The sequence below is a fragment of the Nomascus leucogenys genome, chromosome 5 (genome assembly GCF_006542625.1).
Source record: "Nomascus leucogenys isolate Asia chromosome 5, Asia_NLE_v1, whole genome shotgun sequence".
NCBI classification, from domain to species: Eukaryota; Metazoa; Chordata; class Mammalia; order Primates; family Hylobatidae; genus Nomascus; species Nomascus leucogenys.
The window spans coordinates 6690259-6713758 of record NC_044385.1 but is presented as its reverse complement, the minus strand read 5'-3'; the positions used below and the strand labels follow the sequence as shown (position 1 = coordinate 6713758).

Below are 23500 nucleotides of genomic sequence, written 5' to 3'. Positions count from 1 at the left end.
TTTAAGTCTGTTTTCCTTTTTATTTTATAAATGTATTTTATTTTACACTTGCTTAATCCACCTTAGACCTAGCACATCCTAGGGTTTTATATACTGATCAAATTGCTCTGCTAGAGATACTTAAGTTCAATAGAAGTTTCCTTTCAAACTTATCCATTTTTAAGAAATGGGAGTCTGTTTTTTTAAATTTTATACATGTTTATTTTCATTATAAATTTATTTAAATCACTTTGGACCCAGCATGTCCTTAGGTTTTACCCATTCGTCAAACTGCTCTGCTGTGAGATAGCCAAGTTTGATAGCAGTTTCCTTTAAGGTTGATCCATTTTTGTGTGCTGTCTTAGCAATCTTTGCTGCCTTGTCATACCCTGAAGAAAAAATAAAAAGATGACATACGGGTTAGTAGTGATATTTGGTTTCCTAAAGCAAAAGGTAACATAATTGTTTACTTGATATTGATGCTATATGGGCCTCTTAAATGACATTTTTTGTTTTTAAAAATAGTTAACAGTGATTATCTTAACAATCATTTTTTACATAGAACATTTACTTTTCTTAAGAAATAAACACTTAAACATACCTCACTTTCTCCAACAGATTTGTTCCTAAGTTGAAATTTTCCACTAACTTAGATATTTTGAAGGGGAAAAAAGTAGAAATTATAGCACCAAGACATAAAAATATACATCTGGGTATATTTTTCAAACAACATGTTTATCTAGAAACAATTATATTTCTAAAGAAACATTAACAAGCTAAATGCTCCAGTCCAGCAGAAAATACAGCACTGCACGTCTGACAACTGTGGTGAGTGGCTCTGAGAGGGGAGAAGTCCTCGCAGTGAGGCAGGGGCAGGCAGGGCCTGGGGAGAGGTGCCTCCAGAGCTGCTTCCAATGGCTCTTCTCTATGTGGCTCTCCACTGCAATGGCTTCTATACCCTGGCCTCCTCCCAGACGTTACAGGGACACAAATGGGGAGTCTGGGCAGAAATACAGACTGCACAAAAGATCACAGGCATAGTGTTTACTTCAGAGTTATTTGCTTTTCAAATTAATAAAAGTGGGGGCAGGGCAGTTCTGCAAGCTGTCTTGTCTTAACATACATATATATATAACATATATATAAATATATATATAACATATATAAATATATATATAACATATATATAAATATATATATAAAGTCAAGAAGAAAAAGCAGGAATGAAAATGAAACCAATGAGGGAGAAAAAACAACAAAAAACAAAACAAGATCAGAGAAATATGACCAAAAGGAAGAAGCTTGCTGAGGCAGTATACATCATCAACAAGATGGCATGTGTCAATATGCAATTATTAATCAGCTATAAAAGAAAGCATGGGCATAGTTACTTTTATTACTTAACTGAATTTGTGAATGCTAAATATGTTGAAAAGGGCATTTACTGATCTGAAAGGGCATTTATTGATGCCATTTACTGAAAAGGGCATCTTTCTTAAAGCAGAAATGCTTTGAGAAAGAATTCGCATGTTAAACTCTTGAGATCAAAATATATCCAGTACTTTTATCTTAATAATGGCTTTTAAGTCTAAGCATTTCAGTTGTCAAGTCCAACAGGACATTATTAGCAACCAGCCTGGTACATAATGAGAATATAGGGAACCCATGATTCGAAGGGTTGTAAGGTTCACACCAAGTCAACTAGTGAGGTGGTGTTGACCCATCTCATTCTCATATGGCCTCTAACAATTCTTTTTATGTCACAGTAAGTTGATTCCAATAAAGATTTACCAATCATTCAACTTTAGGAGACACCTCTAATTTAAAAGTTTTGGCAACATATTCTGAAGTAAAGATCTGATGAAAACTGCTCACACAAGCCTCTGGGTTCCCCTTTGTGTTTTTCCAGATGTAGTTGATGTACCATAATTTTAAATGGATCAACCATTATTACCAATCTCAATGCCATACCAAAAAACTGATATCACACTGGGCTCAGAGCTACCTAAAAGAGTCAAGTGAGCTCTAATTTTAAAAAACTGAAATTAGGCCGGGCGCGGTGGCTCAAGCCTGTAATCCCCACACTTTGGGAGGCCAAGGCGGGTGGATCATGAGGTCAAGAGATCAAGACCATCCTAGCCAACATGGTGAAACCTCATCTCTTCTAAAAAGTACAAAAATTAGCTGGGCGTGGTGGCACACACCTGTAGTCCCAGCTACTTGGGAGGCTGAGGCAGGAGAATCGCTTGAACCTGGAAGGCGGAGGTTGCAGTGAGCCGAGATCACGCCACTGCACTCCAGCCTGGGAAACAGAGCGAGACTGTCTCCAAAAAAAAAAAAAAAAAAAAAACTGAAATTATAGCTTGATGTGAAACTAGGAATATAAAATTTGCCTTGAAAGTTCAAGATTATAGAAGAAGCAGTAGCCATATTATGCCAAATACATGAACCATAACTTGTTCTATAATAGAAAGTCAGAAAATATATTAACCTCTGCTTAGCAGAAAGGAAGAATGGGTAAAAGGCTTTTAACACGTCATAATATAATGCAACATAATGCCTCAAAATCTACAAAAGTGAAAACAGTTCATTTAATGGGGATCTCTATGGTCAGTCTACTACCCAAACCTGTATGTTTGATTCTACATAATGAAATATTTACAGTTCCGAAAAAGACTTACAATACAATAGCATGGTTTTAGACAAAATATTTGCATTTTCCTTCCTCCCTTTCACTATAAGCAATGAATACATAAACTTTTTATTTTAATTGTAACTTTCCATTTCTGAATTGAATAAAACAACAAAATTAAAGCATTGTAGAGATCTAGGGAAGGTAGAAAAATGAGTTCATTCAATGTTGCTAATCAGCAGTGCCACCTAGTGACATTACGCACTGAAAGTCTTTTTTTTTTTTTTTTTTTTTTTTTTTGAGACGGAGTCTTTCTCTGTCCCCCATGCTGGAGTGCAGTGGCGCACGATCTCGGCTCACTGCAAGCTCCACCTCCCGGGTTCACGCCATTCTCCTGCCTCAGCCTCCCCAGTAGCTGGGACTACAGGTGCCCGCCAACACGCCTGGCTAATTTTTTGTATTTTTAGTAGAGACGGGGTTTCACCGTGTTAGCCAGGATGGTCTCGATCTCCTGACCTCGTGATCCGCCCCCCTCGGCCTCCCAAAGTGCTGGGATTACAGGCTTGAGCCACCGCGCCCGGCCCCTGAAGGTCTTACAAATAACCTTCCCCAGTGGTCTGCATAGAGTATTTGGCATCTGAATTCCATTAAAATTAAAATAAGTTTGAACTACTACTTCTCTATACATTTCAAATAAAATGAGGCATGATAGATCAAGTTTTGAAAGAACTATGACACCATACAAGTTATATAGTATCTTTCCACACAATTTCAAATATTTTGAGATTTTACTAATACTATATTCAAAAGAAATTTGCTGTTCTCCAACACTGATCCGCTTGTCTCTTAAAAATGTTTTAGCTTTTTAATTTTGCATTCAAAGTGATATTACTATTCCTTAAACACTTACCTATATGAGGATTGAGCGCTGTCACCAACATTAGAGATTCATTCATCAGCTTGTTGATCCTTTCTGTATTGGCCTGGATTCCCACCACGCAGTTTTCTGTAAAGGAAACTGAAGCATCCCCCAGCAGCCTGGCTGAGTGTAACACATTTTTAATCTTTGAGTGAGTGAGACAGAGAGAGAGAGAGAGAGCGAGAGAGCAAGTGAGAGAGAGAGAGAGACATTACTAAGGCAACATGTTTTTTGTCCAATAACATATTATTTTCTGGTTGATAGTAAATATACAATTCAATAAACATAGAACTCCTGCAAATTTTAAGGCACTATAACCAAGGAAACAAATGTGAAAGAAAGCACGAACATTTGAAGGCACAGAAATCTAAAAAAGGTGAAAAAGACATAAATACAAATGACTAAAACACAAAATAGCCCACAGCAAGTATTTAAAACAGAGGTCTGAAGTGTTAGAGACTATAGAGAAAGAGAAATTAACTCCAGTTGTTGGAACTGGTGAAATCCTATTTTATGGAGAGGACTTGGCCAGAGAAGGAAAAATAATCTTCCATGCAGAAGGAAGAGGAGCAAAGATGCAGAGGTTCGAAAGTTCAACATGAGTGTGAGGCAATTAGTAAAGTTAGGGCAAAATCTAATGATCACCAAATTTCTAGGTTTTCTATGCTTTAACAAATACTCCAGTCACTGTAAAATAACTTTTCATATAATATTAAAAACAGTATAAAATCAATTAGTTTGTTTTGGCTTTTTTTTTTTTGGCAACATTTCCAATATTTATGAAGATATATCCACATCCTAATATCCTCTGGTCTAAAACTCCACAGTCTGAAAACGAGACTTCCAACAATGGACTCTAAGACACATAATCTAAGTTTTAATTTGCTACTAATGACCTTGTAATAAGGCAAATATTGATTATCTTTATTTTATATTAAAAATAAAATTTTAAAAAGATTAACAAGGCATTTATTGTTATGCACCTATAAATGCTGGGTATCTGGTGTTAACTGTTTTGAATCTGACCTGAGAGCAAAATTTTAACAGTCTGAATTCTGCTCTGGCCTGTGTTTTTATTTACCACTAGAACACACATTCCACGACGGCAAGAAATCTGTCTTGTTCATTGCTCTATCTCTATTATGCATCCAGTACAGTGCCTGATAGAAAATGGTACTCAATAAATATTTAGTGAATATATTAAATATACTCAATATTTGTCATTTGCATATTCTTATCAAATTAAAATTAGAATTTACAACAGATTCCAAGAGAAAGTAAGCCCCTACTATACTTTAGCTATAACACTTTGCCCAAATGAAGGACTCTAAATTATGGCAACAGCTCCACTATCTGAAGCTGAGGAAACTGATGAGAAATGACGCAATGCGTCTAACAAACTTCGTAAAGATGAAAGAAAAAGAACAGTTCGGGTGGACACAATGTTTTCAAGTATGTGGAAAGGTAAAGCCAAACAATGCAAGAAAGTCTGACAGGGGGCAGAAAGAGAACTGGTGAAAAAATGTTCAAGAAAGCAGGGATGAAGAATGTTTCAAGGAGGGACAGTCAACATCAACTATTAGTAGGGGAAGAACTAACTGTGCAATGCCAGCTGGACTGAGGTAGTCACCAATGACTGGCAGAATAATTCAAGCATGGAGGGGGCCATGCTGGGCTGTGGTGACTATAGCATAAATGAAAGTGAGTATGTGTTATCCTTTCAAGAAGACCGAATTTGAAGAAGAAAGCAGCAGCATGAGAAGGAGACAGGCTTGTAGGGAGGCGTTTTATTTTTCTTAAACTGGGGCTATTATAAAAACATCAAATTCCTTAGGTTAAAAGTCAACTAATTTCTATTATCTAGGGTTATTCTGGTAACTTAATAAATGCTTGACTTCCAACTGCTACTTATGTCACCCAAATACCCAATGTGGAATCACTAGAAGTCTTTATGAAATACAAAACCAAGATAATAAGCCTTTGGTCAAAAAACATTAAAAATCAGATTTAAAGCTTACCATCATTGGCTTGAAAACATTCAACTCAAAATGTCCATTGCTGCCTCCGACAGTGACAGCAACATGGTTCCCCATGACTTGGGCTGCAACCATGGTCATTGCTTCACACTGAGTAGGGTTCACCTTGCCTTCAAGAAAACCACCAATGACAGAGTAAGACTAGAATTTATGCAAATAATCAGGAGAATAAAGAAATCTAATTTCATTAAATAGAGTAAGATATACAACAAAGCAAGGCCCAACCATCGGTGTAATTTAATGAAACAAACCAACCAAGGAAGGCGGGATGGGTAGCCACAAACTGAATCATTCAAAGGCTAATGAGTAGCCACAACTACACATTAAATATAGTTCTCCGCCTTCATGATTTTCATTCATTCTATACATATTTATGGAGCCAGGCACTCAATATACAACAGTGAATAAGAAAGATGCAGGCCCTGCCCTTGCAGAACTTGGAGGCTAGGGAGAAAGAGCTGGCAATTATAAGGGGTAAATACAGAGAAGTGCATGCTGCTATCAGAACACTTATAAAAGTGACCCTTCACTAACACTTGGGAGGCTTCCTAGGGGAAGGTGATGCTAAGCTAAAATTTTCCTATCTATCACATGAGTCTCTGGAACCCCACTACCCTGCTTATACTCCTTGGACAAGCTCCAAGTTTGAATCAAACAACCCAGATTCGCTGACCAGTACAAGTTAACAAACCGGAAAGATTATTGGGTGGATTATTTCCTTTATCTGTGACTCCCCATTTCTCTTTCTTTCGGCAATCACCCTGGATTTGCAATCAACTAAACCCTTATGTCATTTTTCAACATGAAGTACTTTAAAACAAAATTTCATCTCTTCTTATTCTACAGATCCATAATTTTTATAAAAATCTAGAGTCAGGCCTTTCTTTCTCACTATTAAAAGTTACATCGTCAGTTTTAGCCCAAGCCACAATGGCCTTTATGGATCTCAGTTCTGTCATCCATAGTATTGCTACCTCAACTCTGTTAACTGCTAATATGATTAGCATGTATTCTCTTCCTTCACCCTCAGTCACCAGTAAAGTGCTGAAGGGCAGAGCCCTTCAGCTCGTTACCAATATATTCTTCTAGACTGAAGTCACTTCATTAGTCACTTCTGAAATGTCACTGTTCACCCAGCTACATTCATCTGCCAGCACTGCCCAGGCTTCTCCACTGGAATCAATGACTATCATGCGAATCTATCAAATGACTTGCTGAAATCCAGGCATACACTGTTGTGTCACTTGCTATATCTAACAGGCACATAACGCAATGCAAAAAATGAAATAAGTGAAGTTTGGTATGACTTCTTTTTATTCAACCCATGCTGATCAATGTAGCCTGTTCTACATTTTCTAATGTGGGATTCAAAATACTTGCTGCTAAGTAAGATTCTTTTTTCCTATCTTGTTAGGTGATGTGCCCAGAAGTCCTGATCAGAGGACCACAGACATGCTGAAACAGTGTGCCTTGCGTATCCAGCTTTGGGATAACTTTAAACAAAGAGACATGTTCCATAGCTAAAAATGCCTAGGACCTAGTCAAGTTCTAGCTCCAACATTTACTAGCTATGTGATTACCTGGCATGATACTGCTTCCTGGTTCATTTTCAGGCAAGATCAATTCTCCCAGACCTGACCGAGGACCAGAACCCAAAAATCGAATATCATTTGCTATCTTCATCAGACTGCAGGCAGTAGTGTTCATGGCTCCACTGAGCTCAACCAGAGCATCATGAGCAGCCAGAGCTTCAAATTTATTTGGAGCAGTGACAAAAGGCAAGCCTAAGGAAAAGAAAAAATATCCTATATGGGTGAACAAGTTGAATTAAACATTTTTCTACTATTATCAAGTTAAACAGAAAGTTCCAATATATGAAAAAATAAAAATTTTACTTCAGAAAAAAATGTTTACTTAAGACTCAAATTTTGTCCACATTTTTAAAAGAAGTCCTAAAGGAGCAGAAAGAATCTGGTATTACATTTTTGAAGTTTTTTCAGAAAGGGTCTCACTCTGTTGCCCAGGCTGGAGTGCAGTGTGGCTCAATCACAGCTCACTGTAGCCTCAACCTCCATGGCTCAGGCAATCCTCCCACCTCAGCCTCCAGAGTAGCTAAGACTACAGGTGCACACCACCACGCCCAGCTAATTCTTTAACTTTTAGTAGAGATGGGGTTTCGCCATGTTGCCCAGGCTGGTCTCAAACTCCTAGGCTCAAGTGATCCACCCACCTTGGTTTCCCGAAGTGCTGGAATTACAGGTGTGTAATTCCACTGTGCTTAGCCAGGCACTACATTTAAAAGATGAAATAACAGGTACAATAAATGTACCGAAAGAAAAAACACAATCCTACCGTAGATACATGTATATGATGCCTGACCATGCTTGAGTAAAAAGTATACGGGAATTCATTCTAGTTTATTCCACACTCCTAATACTTTTTTTTTTTTTTTTTTTTGAGACAGAGTCTTGCTCTGTTAGCCAGGCTGGAGGGCAGTGGTACGATTTTGGCTCATTGCAACCTCCTCCTCCAGGGTTCAAGCGATTCTCCTGCCTCACCCTCCCGAGTAGCTGGGGTTACAGGCGCCCGCCACCATGCCTGGCTAATTTTTTTAAATTTTTACTAGAGACAGGGTTTCACCATGTTGGCCAGGCTAGTCTCGAACTCCTGACCTCAAGTGATCTGCCCACCTTGGCCTCCCAAAGTGCCAGGATTACAGGTGTGAGCCACCATGTCCAGCCCCTAATACAATTTTTTAAAGTTTCTTTGTCCACTTTACTGTGCTTCATCCTCTCCCCTAGCCAGAAGCCCACAAGATCCCCTGTAAAAACAGGGTGCTAAAATGAGTTAGATGTTCTCAGTTAAAAACCCCCATGTTAAAAATTTTATAAATCTACATTTGCCAAACCCTAAAAGTAGAGTTCTCTTCTATTAAAATATGGTTTAAAGACATATCAGCTGGTATCATGTGCAGTGTATAATTATCTCTACCCTAACCGTCTGGTAACATCTACATCTTAATAAGAGTTTTCTGAAGATGACAACTTGGCCCTAATAATAGTTATCATTATCTAAAGTATAGTACTCTCTCTACTAAAGGAAAGACACGGTTCAAAAAGGTCAATAATTCAAAGAATTATCACAGCATGACATAGGAAAAAAAGAAATTAAGTCTGTCTACAACATATTTACTATTCAAATAACTTACTCAACACTCAGTTTTTTCTGCCTATTTTGAAAACTGCTATTCAAAACTTTAAAGGGAAAATAATTGAAAACTAACTAGTAAATAAAGCTAACACTGGTAGATTTTAATGGCATGCTGTATAAACTCCTATATGGAACATTTTTTAAAAGGCAAATAATTAACATTATAACTTCAGAAACAGACTCACAACACATGTTTGATGGAAAAATATCATTTCTAACTTTAAATTCACAAGAATTCAAGACAGGAACACTCAGAAAATATACAGACCACAGATAATGAGAAATGAAAATGAGAAATAATTCACGTGATCACTAACCTGTAAGTGCAGCCACTTTTGCAGCAACCTTTTCTGCAAAGCCAATTCTAGTATTTAAACCTGTACCAACAGCAGTGCCTCCAGCTGCGAGCTCATAGATTCTTGGCATGGCAGCTTTTATTCTTGTCATTGCATATTTTACTTGTTGAACATAACCACTAAATTCCTGAAAAGAAAAGAAAATTAAGGTAAGAATAAGTAATTCCTAATAGCTTACAAGTGACTCTAACTTCATTAAATAGAAATTTTTAAAAATACCTTTCAGAATACTAAATTACAAGCTAATCAAGTTTTATTTATACTACTTCAAATCTTATGATGAGCAAAGTATAGGGAAGGATGAGGGTTTATAGAACCATAAGGTACGACAATGCCATTGATAACATGCAGCCTATTTATTATAATCTAGTCTTTTAATAGGAAGCAAAGAAAAACAGCACAGGAAATACACTTTAAAAAGAACAACTTTACTACACTTAATTATTGGTTTACTTGCAGTCTACTAAAGAAACTGAAGTGATTTCTTATTTTTTGAGATGTCTCAGACAACTTGGTATAAGAAAAAATAGTAACTCATCTCCCCCTAAAAAATGCAAACATAGAAATATTCTCCATACAATTTCAGTGTATAAACGTTACAGGAAATATGAAGACATTCTACAGAGACTCGGGAAGCTAATGACTCACTGAATAGCACAGGAAGGTAACAGTTTGCATTCAGGGACCTTCCAAAAAGAATAGGAGGTAACAGTAGAGTCAGATCATAGCATCAGTGTGCCAATGTCAACCCTGGTTCCAAATTTTGACATGCCTTAATTAAGGCAACCACAGAATTTATGTTTTGAACACAGAAAGGGCTCTATTAATAGTTATGCAGAAACAAAAGGCATAAACTGGGAGTTAACTGCGCAAGCCAAGATACATGGTTACACTAAATCTATCCTTTTTTCCTGCCTGAAAACACTGAAAAACCGTAAGTGATAGGATGCCATACTGTTCTAAAGAAAACATTTCAAAAGATATAACTCATTATAGGTAGACCTGATGCATCTGATATAACTTCACTCATATACAGTCATGCACCACATAATGATGTTTCAGCCAACGAAAGATCACATAAACAGTGGGACCCTAAGATTATAAAACCGTATTTTTACTGTACCTTTTCTACATTTAGATATGTTTAGATACACAAATACTTACTACTGTGTTACGATTGCCCATTGTATCCAATGCAGTAACATGCTGCACAGATTTGTAGCCTAGGAGGAAAGGGCTATGCCATATAGCCTAGGTGTATAGAAGGCTATACCATCTAGGTTTGTGTGAGTATACTTTGTGATGTTCACACAACTATGAAATTGCCTAAGGATGCATTTTTCAGAACACATCCCCATTGTTAAGCAACACATGACTGTGTGTATACACACACACACAAACACACTACATAGATTCACTTACAAAATACACTTTGACAGGGAACAATGCACGAACTCAAAAGACAAGCCCAATAAAAGCAACTATAAATGCTTCTGATAAAATCAAACAGAAAAATATAATTTTCTGTCTTAACAGGAAGAATGATGATTTTACACAGGAGGCTGAGTCATGGCCCAAATGGTATTTAGTATTGTGGTTTTCAACACCAAAAAAAGGTTAAAATTAGAAACTTGAGGAACATTCAAAAGTTTCAAAACACACATACTGTTCCTCCTTAGAAATTATGCATGGTCCTAAGTACTAATGATGCAAAGAGAAATGAGACATAGCCTTAAGAAGCAACTCAATCCAGTGAGTTCAATTTAGTCCCATCATTTGTTTTTCAATTACTCATTTCGAGTTTTCCTCATTCCTTCCATAAGGAAATTAAGCTACCCCAATTGGAGCGTGAGTTTACTAAGACAAAAGTCATTCCCTGTATTTCCTTACATTTCCTTCACAATGTATACTATTAGATATTCCTTAAGGCATTGATAAAGAAACATGAAAATACTTTCTAATATCTTGGAGAAGAGAGTAGTATCTCCTTCACATGCGGCCAAAGCCATCTTAAAAAGATCTACCTTATTTAATCACTTTAAGATTAAATCTTAAATAACCTACTAATTTAGGTAAGAAAGACAAAAGAAAAACCATGATGATACTGACGGAGATGACAGCGATGACGGTGGTGATGATGGTAGCTGACATTAACGGGTACTTACTGTGTGCCAGGCATGCTTCTAAGCACTCGACATAAATCAATTTATTAGAGTTTCACAACTATCCTATGAAAGAGAAATTATTTTCCTCATTTTGTAGCTCAGAAAACTGAGGCACAGAAAGGCTAAATGATTTTCCTATGGTCCCATAGCTTGTACACGGCAAAGCTAAGTTTTGAACCCGAGCAGTCTGACTGAATCTGACTTATAGCCAGTACACTCTGCTTTTCTTCTAAGTGGATGTCAATAAAAATTACTGATTGGTTGAACAGAATAACCTCTGTCACTGAAGTTGACGGTTACAAATTTGGCCTTTTAAGCCAGTCAGATTTCAAGGACGACACACTGGCCATTTGTACTAAGCTCTAAATTGAATAAAATTAGTCAAACTCCTATACCTGCCCAAGAGTAAGTGGAACAGCATCCTGAGTATGAGTACGTCCAATCTTGATGATCTGCGCAAACTCTTTGGATTTTGCATCAAGAGCATCATGTAACTTCTGTAGTCCTGGTAACAGTACTTCATGAACTTCTATTGCAGCAGCAATGTGCATTGCTGTGGGAAAAGTATCATTTGAGCTCTGTTGGAAATTTTTCAAAAGAAATACAAAATGTTAAATCAGAGGCAACAAAAACAAACTTCTGAATTAAACTTCTCAATTAAAAAACTCTCCAACTAACTACTCAAAACCCAGCTCAGTTACATTTATGTGTGGCATGTCATAGGTAAGTTATTATAGAATCAAATAAGCAGCATCCTGGTTTCTAACGCATACTCAGAATTGTATTATACACATTAAGTATACTGAATGTATTATGTATTATATAGAATACGTATTATATCTGCTGCTAATAAATGACAGCAAAATACAGAGAAGTATAGTTAACAACTACCCTTGAAGACAGCAGTAATATCTTCAATGTAGTTGAATATCTTATTATATCAAATTACATCAATTATTGAATTATATATTCAAAATCTTATAATTGAATATCTTACAATTATACAGTGCATACAGTCTTTCATAAACAGCTCTTTATTAAGTTTAGAAAAATTCTGTGAGGTAGATTACCACTTTAAAAATAGGAAAGCCAAGCCCTCAAAGAGACTGTATAAATGCCAAAATATTTAGCAACTGGCAAACCTGAGACCTAACCAGGTAGTATAAACTCAGTGCTCTTTCCTCAACTGTTGACCCTGTACTTTTAAAACATAATATCAAGCTGGGTGCAGTGGCTCATGCCTATAACCTCAGCACTTTGGGAGGCTGAGGCAGGAGGATCAATTGAGGCCAGGAGTTTAAGATCAGCCTGGGCAACACAGAGCAATACCCTGTCTCTAAAATAATTTTAAAAGTTAGCCAGGCATGGCGGTGTATGCCTGTGGTCCCAGTTGCTCAGGAAGCTAAGGCATGAGGATTCCTGGAGCTCAGCATTTCGAGGCTGCAGTGAGCTATGCTCACTCTACTGCACTCCAGCCTGGGTGACAGAGTGAAGCACCATCTCTAAACACACACACACACACACACGTGCGCGCGCGTACACACACAGATATATATAAAAGTATACTGTCATTTAAAAAGATACATTATTTATATATTTTGACGTTTACTACGCAAAATATAAAGTACTTACAAAAGAAGTAGGATGAATGGTATATAAACACTTATGTACCTGTCACCTGAATTAAAATAGTTTACATAATTATCAACATGTAGCCAATCACGTTACATCTACAACTCTACCTTTCTGAGGCACAATTCACACTTCAGTATATAGAAAACATAAATTCATAAAGGCAAGTATTAGATTGGGAAAATCCCTTATACAATGAACGTATATGAAAAAAACTTCTTCCTTACTACTTAAAAATATATTAAATTATACCTAGCACCCAGATCTCAGTTTCTAAATATCATTTTCCAATAAAAATTCTCCAGCAGTTCCTTGAAAAATGGCTGTTTCTAGGGCTGGGGCAGAAACAATACAAGACAATGAGCTTGGAGCATCTTAAAGTACCAGAAAGTCAGAACACACTTAAGAAAAGTAAAAGGATGGTGGCATGCCTAAAAGGACACAAGAGCCAAATGCATTGGGTTCCCAGAGCTGAAAGAATTTAAGCAACAATATAAACAAAAGTATGGGATTATAACCTGAAGAATAAAATAAATAACCATGAATCCATACTGATATACACAAATAATTGAATAAATAAATAAATGGGACAGAGAGAACAAATCTTCCTTGCAGAAAAATTCAACTAACAAATGTAGAACGAATAAAGAAAACTGAAAATCACTATTAAAACACCACGGAAGTAATTGCTGTAGACAAGATTCCCTGATGAATGCTAAAAATAGTGGGAAAAAGTTTAAGGAAAAAGAAGATGTTTGTGTAGCCTCAAGGTAGCACTATTAATTATTACAGTGATTTTAATGTAAGCCCAAAAACTTTTTGATACTCCTCCCTCTAGAAACTGAAATACAGTGCCTGGAATGCAGGCAGGGTTTAGGGACCTATTTCTAATGAAAGAGTATAGAAGAGGAAAAATTATAATTTTACCATGGAGAAACCTGGCAAGCACCAGCTTAACCGAGAGATTAAGGTTAACATCACCAGTAAAAGTCATGTTGCTATCATGAACCCCTGATATGATGCAATCAGAAGGGCCCTTTATTTCTGTGACGTTTTCTCAAAAATTCAAAAGTCTCAGTCTAATGAGAAAACATCAGACACACCAGAATTGAGGGACAGTCTACAAAATACCTGACCACTGCTTTCAAAGTGTCAAGGTCACTACTATGTGAAATGCTAACCCCTAGGGTAATAGTATTAGGAGACGGGGCCTTTGCAAGGTGATTAGTTCATAGGGCAAAGCTCTCATGAACGGAATTAGTGCCCTTATGAAGAGATCTCAGAGGGCTCCCTTGTCCCTTCCACCATGTGAAGACACAGAAAAGATGGCCATCTACAAACCAAAAAGTGGGCCCCCACCAAGCCAATGAATTGGCCAGTGGCCTGACCTTAGTCTTCTAGCTGCCAGAACTGTGACAAATTAACTTCTATTGTTTATAAGCCACTCAGTCTATTGTATTTTGTTACTGCAGCCCCAAAGGACTGAGACAATCGCAAAAGACCAAGAAACTGTCACAGATTGGAAGAAACTAAGGGGACATGTGACTAAATGTAATGTATAGCATTGATTGGATCCTGAAAAAGAACTTGAGTGGAAAAACTGAGGAAAGCCTCAATTTTTTTTTTTAAGTCTGTTGTTTAGCTAACAGTACTGTATCTATGTTAATTTCTTAGTTTTCATAAATGTACCATGGTTACGTAAGATGTTAACATTAAGGGAAGCTAAGTGAAGGGATATAGAAACTATTTGAACTATCTTTGCAATTCTCTTATAAATCTAAAATTATTTCAAAATAGAGTTTTAAACAATAAAAAATACATATACTAAATTCAAGTGTCCTAAAAGTAATTTTTATAAGGATTGAAACATAAAGCCAAGATTCCTTAAAGAAATAAGAACCATAAGAAGGCTTATCCATTAAATAATGAACTCTTCTTGTCAAAAAGTGAATGCTTGTTTTACAAGGAAAATCTCAGGTATGCTTTTCAATTTATAACAAAAAAAAAGCAAAGCTCACATACTGACCTGGCTTTTATTAACATGATCATTGGGATGCACAGGTATCTTGCTGCCAAGTTCACCTCCTAACATTTCAATTGCTCTATTGCTAATGACTTCATTTACATTCATATTTGTCTGAGTTCCTGATCCAGTCTGCCATACCACGAGAGGAAAATGATCATTTAATTTACCTTCAGCTACCTGCAGAAAAAATGTTAAAAATGAGTATTTTAAAAAAGGAAATAATATTCATTCCACTATTTTAATCAACCATAATTAAGTTCCATTTATAAAACTATTTTAAATACGTTCATTGTTTTCATATGCTAAATGACCTGCTGATTATGCCACAGAGTTTGAATACAGTTGACCCACATATCTAAGCTTCTGAAGCATCACTTGCTCCAACCACAGATACTTTAAAAAGTGAAATATTATCTATAGTGAATGGTATGACAATTCACTGGTTTCAAATAAAAAGGGAATCAAAACTATCTTTCTTATTTTTCTCTAACTGCCTCCTCTAATATAGGGCCACCTGTTAGGGCTGGCAAATACGTTTAGTCTTTAGATATATTTGTTGCTGGTGCTCAGCAGGAATATCCAACAGACGTTATTGCCAGAGTCAGCATGATAATGAGCTAGTGACTTGAAAATGTGAGTTCACTAATAGCTACTTCATTGCACAGATGTCCAATGAGCAGTAATCACCAAATGTAGAAATAAACACTGCCCAGATTTGCCCCTATTTTTGTAGTATTTTTATACTTTCAGCTTATGTGTTAGTTTTTGGATGGTGTGCTTTGTAAAATGTGGGTGGTTAACAATCTTCTGGAATGATTTTAGCTTAAAAAATCAGAATGCGCTTGAGAAATTTATTACCTTGAACAACTGGTCCACTTTAAAATAAAACTTTTTTTCTAGTTATATAAAAATATGTGATTAGTGTAGAAAATTTTGAGAACTGAGAAAAGTAAAACAGTCACTATAGTTCTACTGCTCAGTAATTATGACTATTAGCATGTTGGCATCCCCAGTCTCTATCTCATGCAATGAGGGGTGTGTGTGTGTGTGTGTGTGTGTGTGTGTATGAGAAACACACATTTTCTGTTCATTTTTTCCTAAACAAAATTAGGATCGTAAAATACATATATTTTTGCAAACTTTCCTCCCTATTTCTCATAGGCTAGGCTTTGTTCATGCCAATCTTCAAAAAAGGAATTTTCTATAATTTACCATATAAATATAAAGTATATAAGTAGCTATCATAGTTACGCAATTGTCTAATTTGTTTTCATTATTATAAATAGTGCTGTAATTAACAATACTATATATACAGTTGTTACCTCTGACCGCTTCTTTAAGACAATGTTATTAGCACATTAGTAAAATTACATTCTCAATATGCATTATCAAATAATCAACTGGTTTTAAAAAGATTTATATATAAAATAAAAAATCAAGTAAAGTCCAAACAATATCTTTTCAAAAAATTTTCTTAAAACTATACAAATTAAGGAAAGTCAAAAGGCTTAAAAACAAAAGGTATAAAATCATCCAGAAATGTTGTCACAATGTAACATTTTAAGCACCATATTAATATCATCACTAAAAATCATGCTACCACCCTCCCCTGAAATTCATTAATTCAAGAATTCACAGTTCGCCTTTCCTTCTGCCAGAGCATATCATCATCCAGAGTATGGCATGGGTCTGATGTTATTAAGTAAACACACTTATCACCTCCTACCTCATCTGCTGCCTTCATTATTGCATTAGCAATCTTTGGATCAAGACCATAATCCTGGTTTACTTCAGCGGCCGCTCGCTTCAAGATGCCAAAAGCTTTAATAACTGGGGTCTAAAATTAATCAGAAAAATATTTCAAATTTGCAATTTTACTTAAGCATGGAAATTTATTATTTTGGCAGATGCAAAAGCTATACATAAAACAATAACAATAAAACGGTAACACTATAGCTCTAAAATGTTTGGGTTATAAAGATTACAGACAGGAATTCATGAACCAAGAATCAACATTATCATGGATCTATTTGTTTAAGGAACCAAATAAAAACAAATACATTGACTCTTCATATATATGTATGTCTCCCACATACATATACACACATATTCACACATATACAATCCTATGCACAAATACACACAATAAATTATATGTGTTTATTTCAGATACTATAAATAAAAACAAATAGTAGTCAATCTTTTCACCAGCAAGAGCCATTATTTTCTCTCACTAGATCCCACATTACATTATAATTGTTTCCTTCCCCTCTTAAAAAAATAAATAAATAAGGGATATATTTAACTGCCAATCAGTATGAGACTACCAGTTACTGACTGGGTTATCATTTCACCCCAAGGCCAAAAAGCAATCTATTCTACTTAGCTAGTAAAGCCTTAATACTCAGTAACTCCCTGGACATTTCTCTCAGAAGAATTATTTTTTTAAACCCAAGATTCTCCAGACCTAAAGGTGACAGCTTCCGATATATATAAAACCCCGTTAGTGCAGATCTTTTCATTGTCTATCCCAAATCACCTCACCACGCTTGAAAAGGATAAACTGAAATGAAAACCTAGTTTTTGTAAGACAAGTGAATTGTGAGTTCTTGTCAAAATTAATAATACAGATTGCTGTATAGATCCCACACCAGGTTTGAATGGGGAAAGAGCAGAAGGGAGAAAGGGAAGAAAGGAAGAGAATGATGAATATATAAGAGAGAACCTGTTATCTCTGGAATCAAAGTAGAAAAAACAAAGAAAAGTAAGAAATAAGACACATTGAAAACATAAACTTTGACCACAGTAAGTATAAGCTGAGGGGCAAATAGAAAAGGAAAACCAGAAAATTTTAAATTTCAATTTTAAGTAACTAAAATTAAAACATTAGAAATGTTTTACTCAAACAAAATGGTGACAGATGGCACACAGGATTAGAAACTTAAAAACTTTAAACATGAAAACAAATGGGAATTTAAATCTCCACAGTAACAAACACTGCAGTAGTGGGCTGAACCACTACCAAGGGCAAAGGTGAATGCCAATCAACGCTGGCCATCTGAATGGAGTGAATGACCCCCAGTGTTTATGGACCATAAAAATAAAAAAGGGTCACTCACAGCAGAAAGAGGTTCAACGAACACCATAAAATGGCAAAATGTCTCACTAGAGAGAAAAGACAGGTCACTTTATTCTTAATTTATTCACATTAGATGTTCATAATCTTTTTTAGCTTTGTTTTCCTCTGGACCTCAAGTAAAAAGGGTTGAGTTTAATCATACTACTTAGTTTAGAGTACATACAGACTGTTTTACATGTAATAAAGTTCAGGAAGTATGACAAAATCGAGACCCCAGGTGTCTGCCTTTCACAGGTGTGCAATCCCAATGGCTGTGCTGTCTCTGGAGCAGCAGCAGCAGGAACCATGCACCACCAGAACCACAAAACATGCTGGTGACACAGATCAATGAAAACGGCAGCCATGCTCACTCCCACCGACACTGGCTGGGGCTGACCTCCTCCTTAGTCTCTGGAGTTGAATAATATGAGATTATTTTAGGATTGGTCACTACCCTTTTTCACCCAACCACGTAGTCAAACTATGTTTACCTCACCGCCAAGAAGGCTGTAGATGGCAATGACAAAGATATTCTCATCAAAGATTCACCTGCCTGTTGTAAAGTTCTATATACCTGTCACGAGGCAGTCTGAAGGCTTAGGAATGACTTAACATTATTGAAAATAAAAGCATATTTATAAGATAAGTGTTAAACAATATCTCACCAGATGAAGCCTGGCTACTTCTAGGCTTACTAGCCTATCCTGCATTGACTATTTTTCATACTCCGGTTGGGCTCCCGTAGAATATGTTATGCATTTCTCAATTCTTTTCACACTTTAACATCTCTGAAATCAAGATGTATCTTGTATTCAATGGTAAGTCACAACCTTAATTAGTAGCATTTTTCTTTCTTAGTGGTGCCTATCGGTGCATCTTCTAATTGATAGCATCTTAAATTTAATTGAATGTGGTAGAAAGTTTTCTCATCATTTAATCATTCATATGGAACTGAATAAATACTTATATATTATCTGTTATATGTCAGACATGGTTAAGAGTAATACTTTGATGTGTTTGTGTACTATACACTTTATAGGAAACTGAAACCAAACTACAAAGTGTAATCTTAAAAAATCTCAGTTTTAAATTAGTGGGGGAAAAAAATGAATATTGAAATAAAAATGTTTACAAACTGTAAAATCGTAGTAAAAATCTGTAAATACCCAGCAAGAATGAAAAGACAATCATTTAGTTCTGTCAAATAAAAATCCAAAATAACTATTCACAATAGCAAAGACATGAAATCAACCCAAACGTCCATCAATAAAGGATAAAGTTGTACATATCCACCATGGAACACTATGCAGCCATAAAAAAGAATGAGATCATGTCCTTTGCAGAGATATGGATGCAGCTAGAAGCTGTGACCCTCAGCAAACTAACAGAGGAACAGAAAACCAAACCCGCATGTTCTCACTTGTAAGTGGGAGCTGAACAATGAGAACACATGGACACAAGGAGGGGAACAAAGCACACAGGGGCCTGTGGGGGGAGGGGGAGCAGCAGAATAAATAGCTAATGTGGGGTTTTAATATCTAGGTGATGGGTTGAGAGGTGCAGCAAACCACCACGGCACACATTTACCTATGCGACAAACCTGCATATCCTGCATGTGTATCCCGGAACTTAAAATTAAATTAATTTTTTTTTTTTTTCTGAGATGGAGTCTCACTCTGTCGCCAGGCTGGAGTGCAGTGGTGCGATCTCAGCTCACTGCAACCTCTGCCTCCCGGGTTCAAGCCATTCTCCTGTCTCAGCCTCCCGAGTAACTGGGACTACAGGTGCGCGCCACCGTGCCCGGCTAATTTTTGTATTTTTAGTAGAGACAGAGTTTCACCATGTTGTCCAGGATGGTCTCGATCTCTTGACCTCGTGATCTGCCCACCTCAGCCTCCCCAAGTGCTGGGATTACAGGCATAAGCCACCATGCCCGGCCTTAAATTTTTAAAAAATCCAAAATATTCTTTAACATTTTAGTGAAAGAGAACCTCTTATTACTCATGAAGCCATCTTTTCTAATAACTTTACATTTTAACTCTGAAAAATATTTATTTATAAAGTGACTCATGAATACAGCCTACTTCATCCAAAATAAGCCAACATTTCCACAAATGTCACTTACTGGCATGCGTTCTGTCACACCTCCAATCTTAAAGTTCATCGTAGATCTCACGGTCTGGGCGCCATAATACTTATCATTTGGCACCTTTAGTTCACCAAAGGTATCATATTCTATCCGGAAGGAATTTTGGCTTGCCTAAAGACAAGAATACAACACTGTTACAACTTGAAAAGAAACCCAGGATCAAAAGTAATTGCATCTTATCAGCTGTTAAAGAGAAAGAACCCTGAATAAGTATCACAAAGACAAAAAAATACTATTTGGATTCTCATTCTCTTCCTCACTTTCAGGTCTTTTCTTGAGAGCTCTTTGTCACACAAACTTATTAACGCAGGAGTTAAAGACAGATTGTAGAACTAATATACTAGGCTGGTGATAAACATAGACTTTGAAATACAAATAGTAATCTTTTCCATTTCAAGACTATGCTTATTATTGGTCAAGATTTGGCCAATTCAATGTACTTAGTTTAATGCTTATTTTACTGGGAACTTTTGAAAATGGTCTAAGAACGATGATTTGAAATTTATAAACATTATTTATATATAAACATTACTCATATATATTACATATGTATATTCATTTATATAAAAAATGTATAAACAGTATTCATATATATAAACACTATTTATATATATGTCATCATGCTACCAAGTCAGTATCACAGCTGGTCTGCCTGTTAAATATTCTCATTCTCAATGCACTTTTTAATGCATTTTTAATAAACAATGATCACACTAATTACTCATGTGTGATTTATTTGCTTATTTAACTGCTTTGCTTATTTAATCTCCCCTAAAGACAAGAATAAAACACTGTCTGTAAAACCCTATCCCCATAGAGACGGTCTATTTACAGGGCCTGATAAGTGGAAGGCACTCAATAAACAGTATCTTTCTATTGAATGAATTTGTATGTGTTCTTTTAAATAAAAGGTACCTTAGGGCATCAAGGGTTATGTGAAATTCTCAACATTAGCAACAGGAAGAACTTTTAACAAAACCAACAGAGATTTTGGACCTGAGAATGGTTAGAGGGCAAAAAATACCAGAACTAGAAAAAACAAAAACTACCTCCATCTGATTTTAGCTAACATTACAATTCTAAAAGCAAAGTAGTGCTATTTTTTGACATTTGCATCAACAGGATAGATTCAGAAGTTCTCCAGTCTGCTTCCCTTTACAAAACACTAAATACATAAATAAATTTAAAAATATGTAAAGGTTTTAAAATGCCCTAAAATTATTCGAGCAGGGAGTTCGAGGAATACAAAATATCTCTGATTCTGTAGTATAGTGGTATATCGTAGGTATAGTGATCCAATCAAATTATCTTCACGTTTATAGTCCAGAAAAAGTACTGGCCCTTTGAAATACCCTAGATGGAGCATTTATTTAATGAGCACTCACTACATGGTATTTTCACGTGTGCAGTTTTGCTGAGTAGCTGTATTTCAACTTTGCATACGGAAACCGAGGCACAAAGACAACTTGCCCAAAGTCTCAAAGGAGAAGCAGAGTAAGATTTGAAATCACATCTCTTAGATTGCAAACGTCATGCTACACCAGAGTGCAGAACTGTAACTCTTCAACTATCATTTCTCAAACGTTTCCTAACAATATACATATGTATTTAAAGCTTTTTAAAAGCCTGCATTCCTAAAGGTGACACTCTAAAGAGCAAAAGGACTTACGTAAGCATGTCATAACCTGAACTTGGATCTTTAAGTTCTTAGCTGTCTTTCTGAACAAAAAGTACTGATTCAGCTCCTAGCCAATCTGCTCAAACATGCTTCAGAATACTATGCCCGCAGTATTCGGAATTGAAGAGTTTTACAAAAGTTATGGGGGAAACCATAGTCAGCCTAACAAACTGAACATGCAATTTCAAAAGAAGTAAAATCTTCGAAGAACCTTCTACCCCACCTGGAGGGCCTGAAAGCAGTGCAGTGCCCCTTGGCGACACAAACCACAGTTCAGAAACCACTAGATGCACAGGCGGCCAGTGTCCGGCCAGGAAGGCCCAGCTAAGGGGCAGGACGGTGCAGGAGCTGCCCCTCTCCCAGCACCCTCCGCCCACGCTGCCACTGTCCTTGAGGACAGCGCTCCAGGGCTGTGGGCCTGCGCGCCAGCAGCAGCGAAGTTACCCCAAAATGCCCCGGCCTCGGCCCGCCATGGACGGCTCTGAGGAGGCGCCGGGAGCGGGCCCAGTAGGACCCTCTCTGCCAGCCGCCGTCCCTCCCGAAGCGCTCTCCAGGGCTGCGGCGCCATCCCTGCGCTGGAAGAGGCGTCCCGAGGCCGGGAGGCCCGCCACGCCGGCGCGGGCGCTGAGCCCAGAGTCTGGCGCGGCCCGGACGCCCGGGGAATCTCTCCCGCCAAGCCGCGGGAGCCCGGGCCGGCAGGCAGGTGGAATGAAGGTCACCGCGGGGAGGCCGGGGGATGGCGGCCTGCGCTCACCATTCGAGCCGCGTTCGGGGGCCAAAACGACGGCACAGCCGCGCCACCCAAGCCGGGAGCCGAAGCTAAGGCTGAGGCTGGAGCCCGCACGAGGCGATGCGAGCGCGCGAGGAGCCGGAGTGCTCGGTACATGATGCTGAGGCAGCCTGGGTAGAAATTCTGGGCGGCTGTGGCCACGCCTCCACGCCAGCTGTCAGAAGCCGTTCCGCCCACCGGCCTCCGCTCTTATCCAATCAACAGCCTCAAACCAACAGGTGGGGCGGGACCAATAGTGAATGACCAGTAAAGAATGAGGGGGGCGGGTTAACTTTCTAGTAGTAGTGTGGGGTGTAAGGCCCTCGGATTCATGGGAAACTAGAAAGAAGGGAATTATGGGAAAGGAGGCTCCGGTTATTCTCGGAGCCGGTCTGATTTTTACGTGTGGCTGTTAGAAGGCGGGAGTATTAGCTGGTGAATCAGGTCGTGTCTGGTTGGTGAAATATCCTAGAAAGAAATATTTATTATTTTATTTATCATGTAATCACTCATTACACGTTCTTGCTACTGAAATCCTTTTTCATTTCTTCCAGATTGTATCTTCTGTGTAGAATTTTTGGGAAGTGCAGCAAAGTGTAGATAATGAAATAGTAATTATTCATAATCCCACAATTGAAAAATAAGATACTCACTTATTTCTTTTAACTTATCATTCTGAGATCGCTAGTTTCCTTTCTCAGCCTGTAACCTCAGAATTTTTTTTTTTTTTTTTAATGAATTGTGGAAGATGTACACAATTATAGGTAACCTCGGAATTTTTATTATTTGCATATAGTTCTCCCAGTTTTTTGCATGGCTAATTTATACATT

The 23500-nt window shown here is 37.3% G+C and overlaps 1 protein-coding gene across 2 annotated transcripts; it reads right to left on the bottom strand.

Moving 5' to 3' along the window:
• On the bottom strand, positions 1-22843 carry FH (fumarate hydratase). 2 transcript variants are annotated; one of them, XM_003267316.3, is made up of 10 exons: positions 22655-22843; positions 20199-20333; positions 16682-16792; positions 14956-15132; positions 11693-11875; positions 9094-9259; positions 7147-7350; positions 5549-5676; positions 3522-3675; positions 1-368 (listed from the first exon to the last, which is right to left on the bottom strand). In XM_003267316.3, the coding sequence occupies exons 1-10, from the start codon at positions 22784-22786 to the stop codon at positions 226-228; spliced, it is 1533 nt and encodes a 510-aa protein (XP_003267364.1). In that variant the 5' UTR covers positions 22787-22843; the 3' UTR covers positions 1-225. The 2 variants fall into 2 exon arrangements, with proteins under 2 accessions (XP_003267364.1, XP_030668473.1); XM_030812613.1 differs by lacking the exon at positions 22655-22843 and adding an exon at positions 22124-22363.
• Positions 22844-23500: the final 657 nt, after the last annotated feature.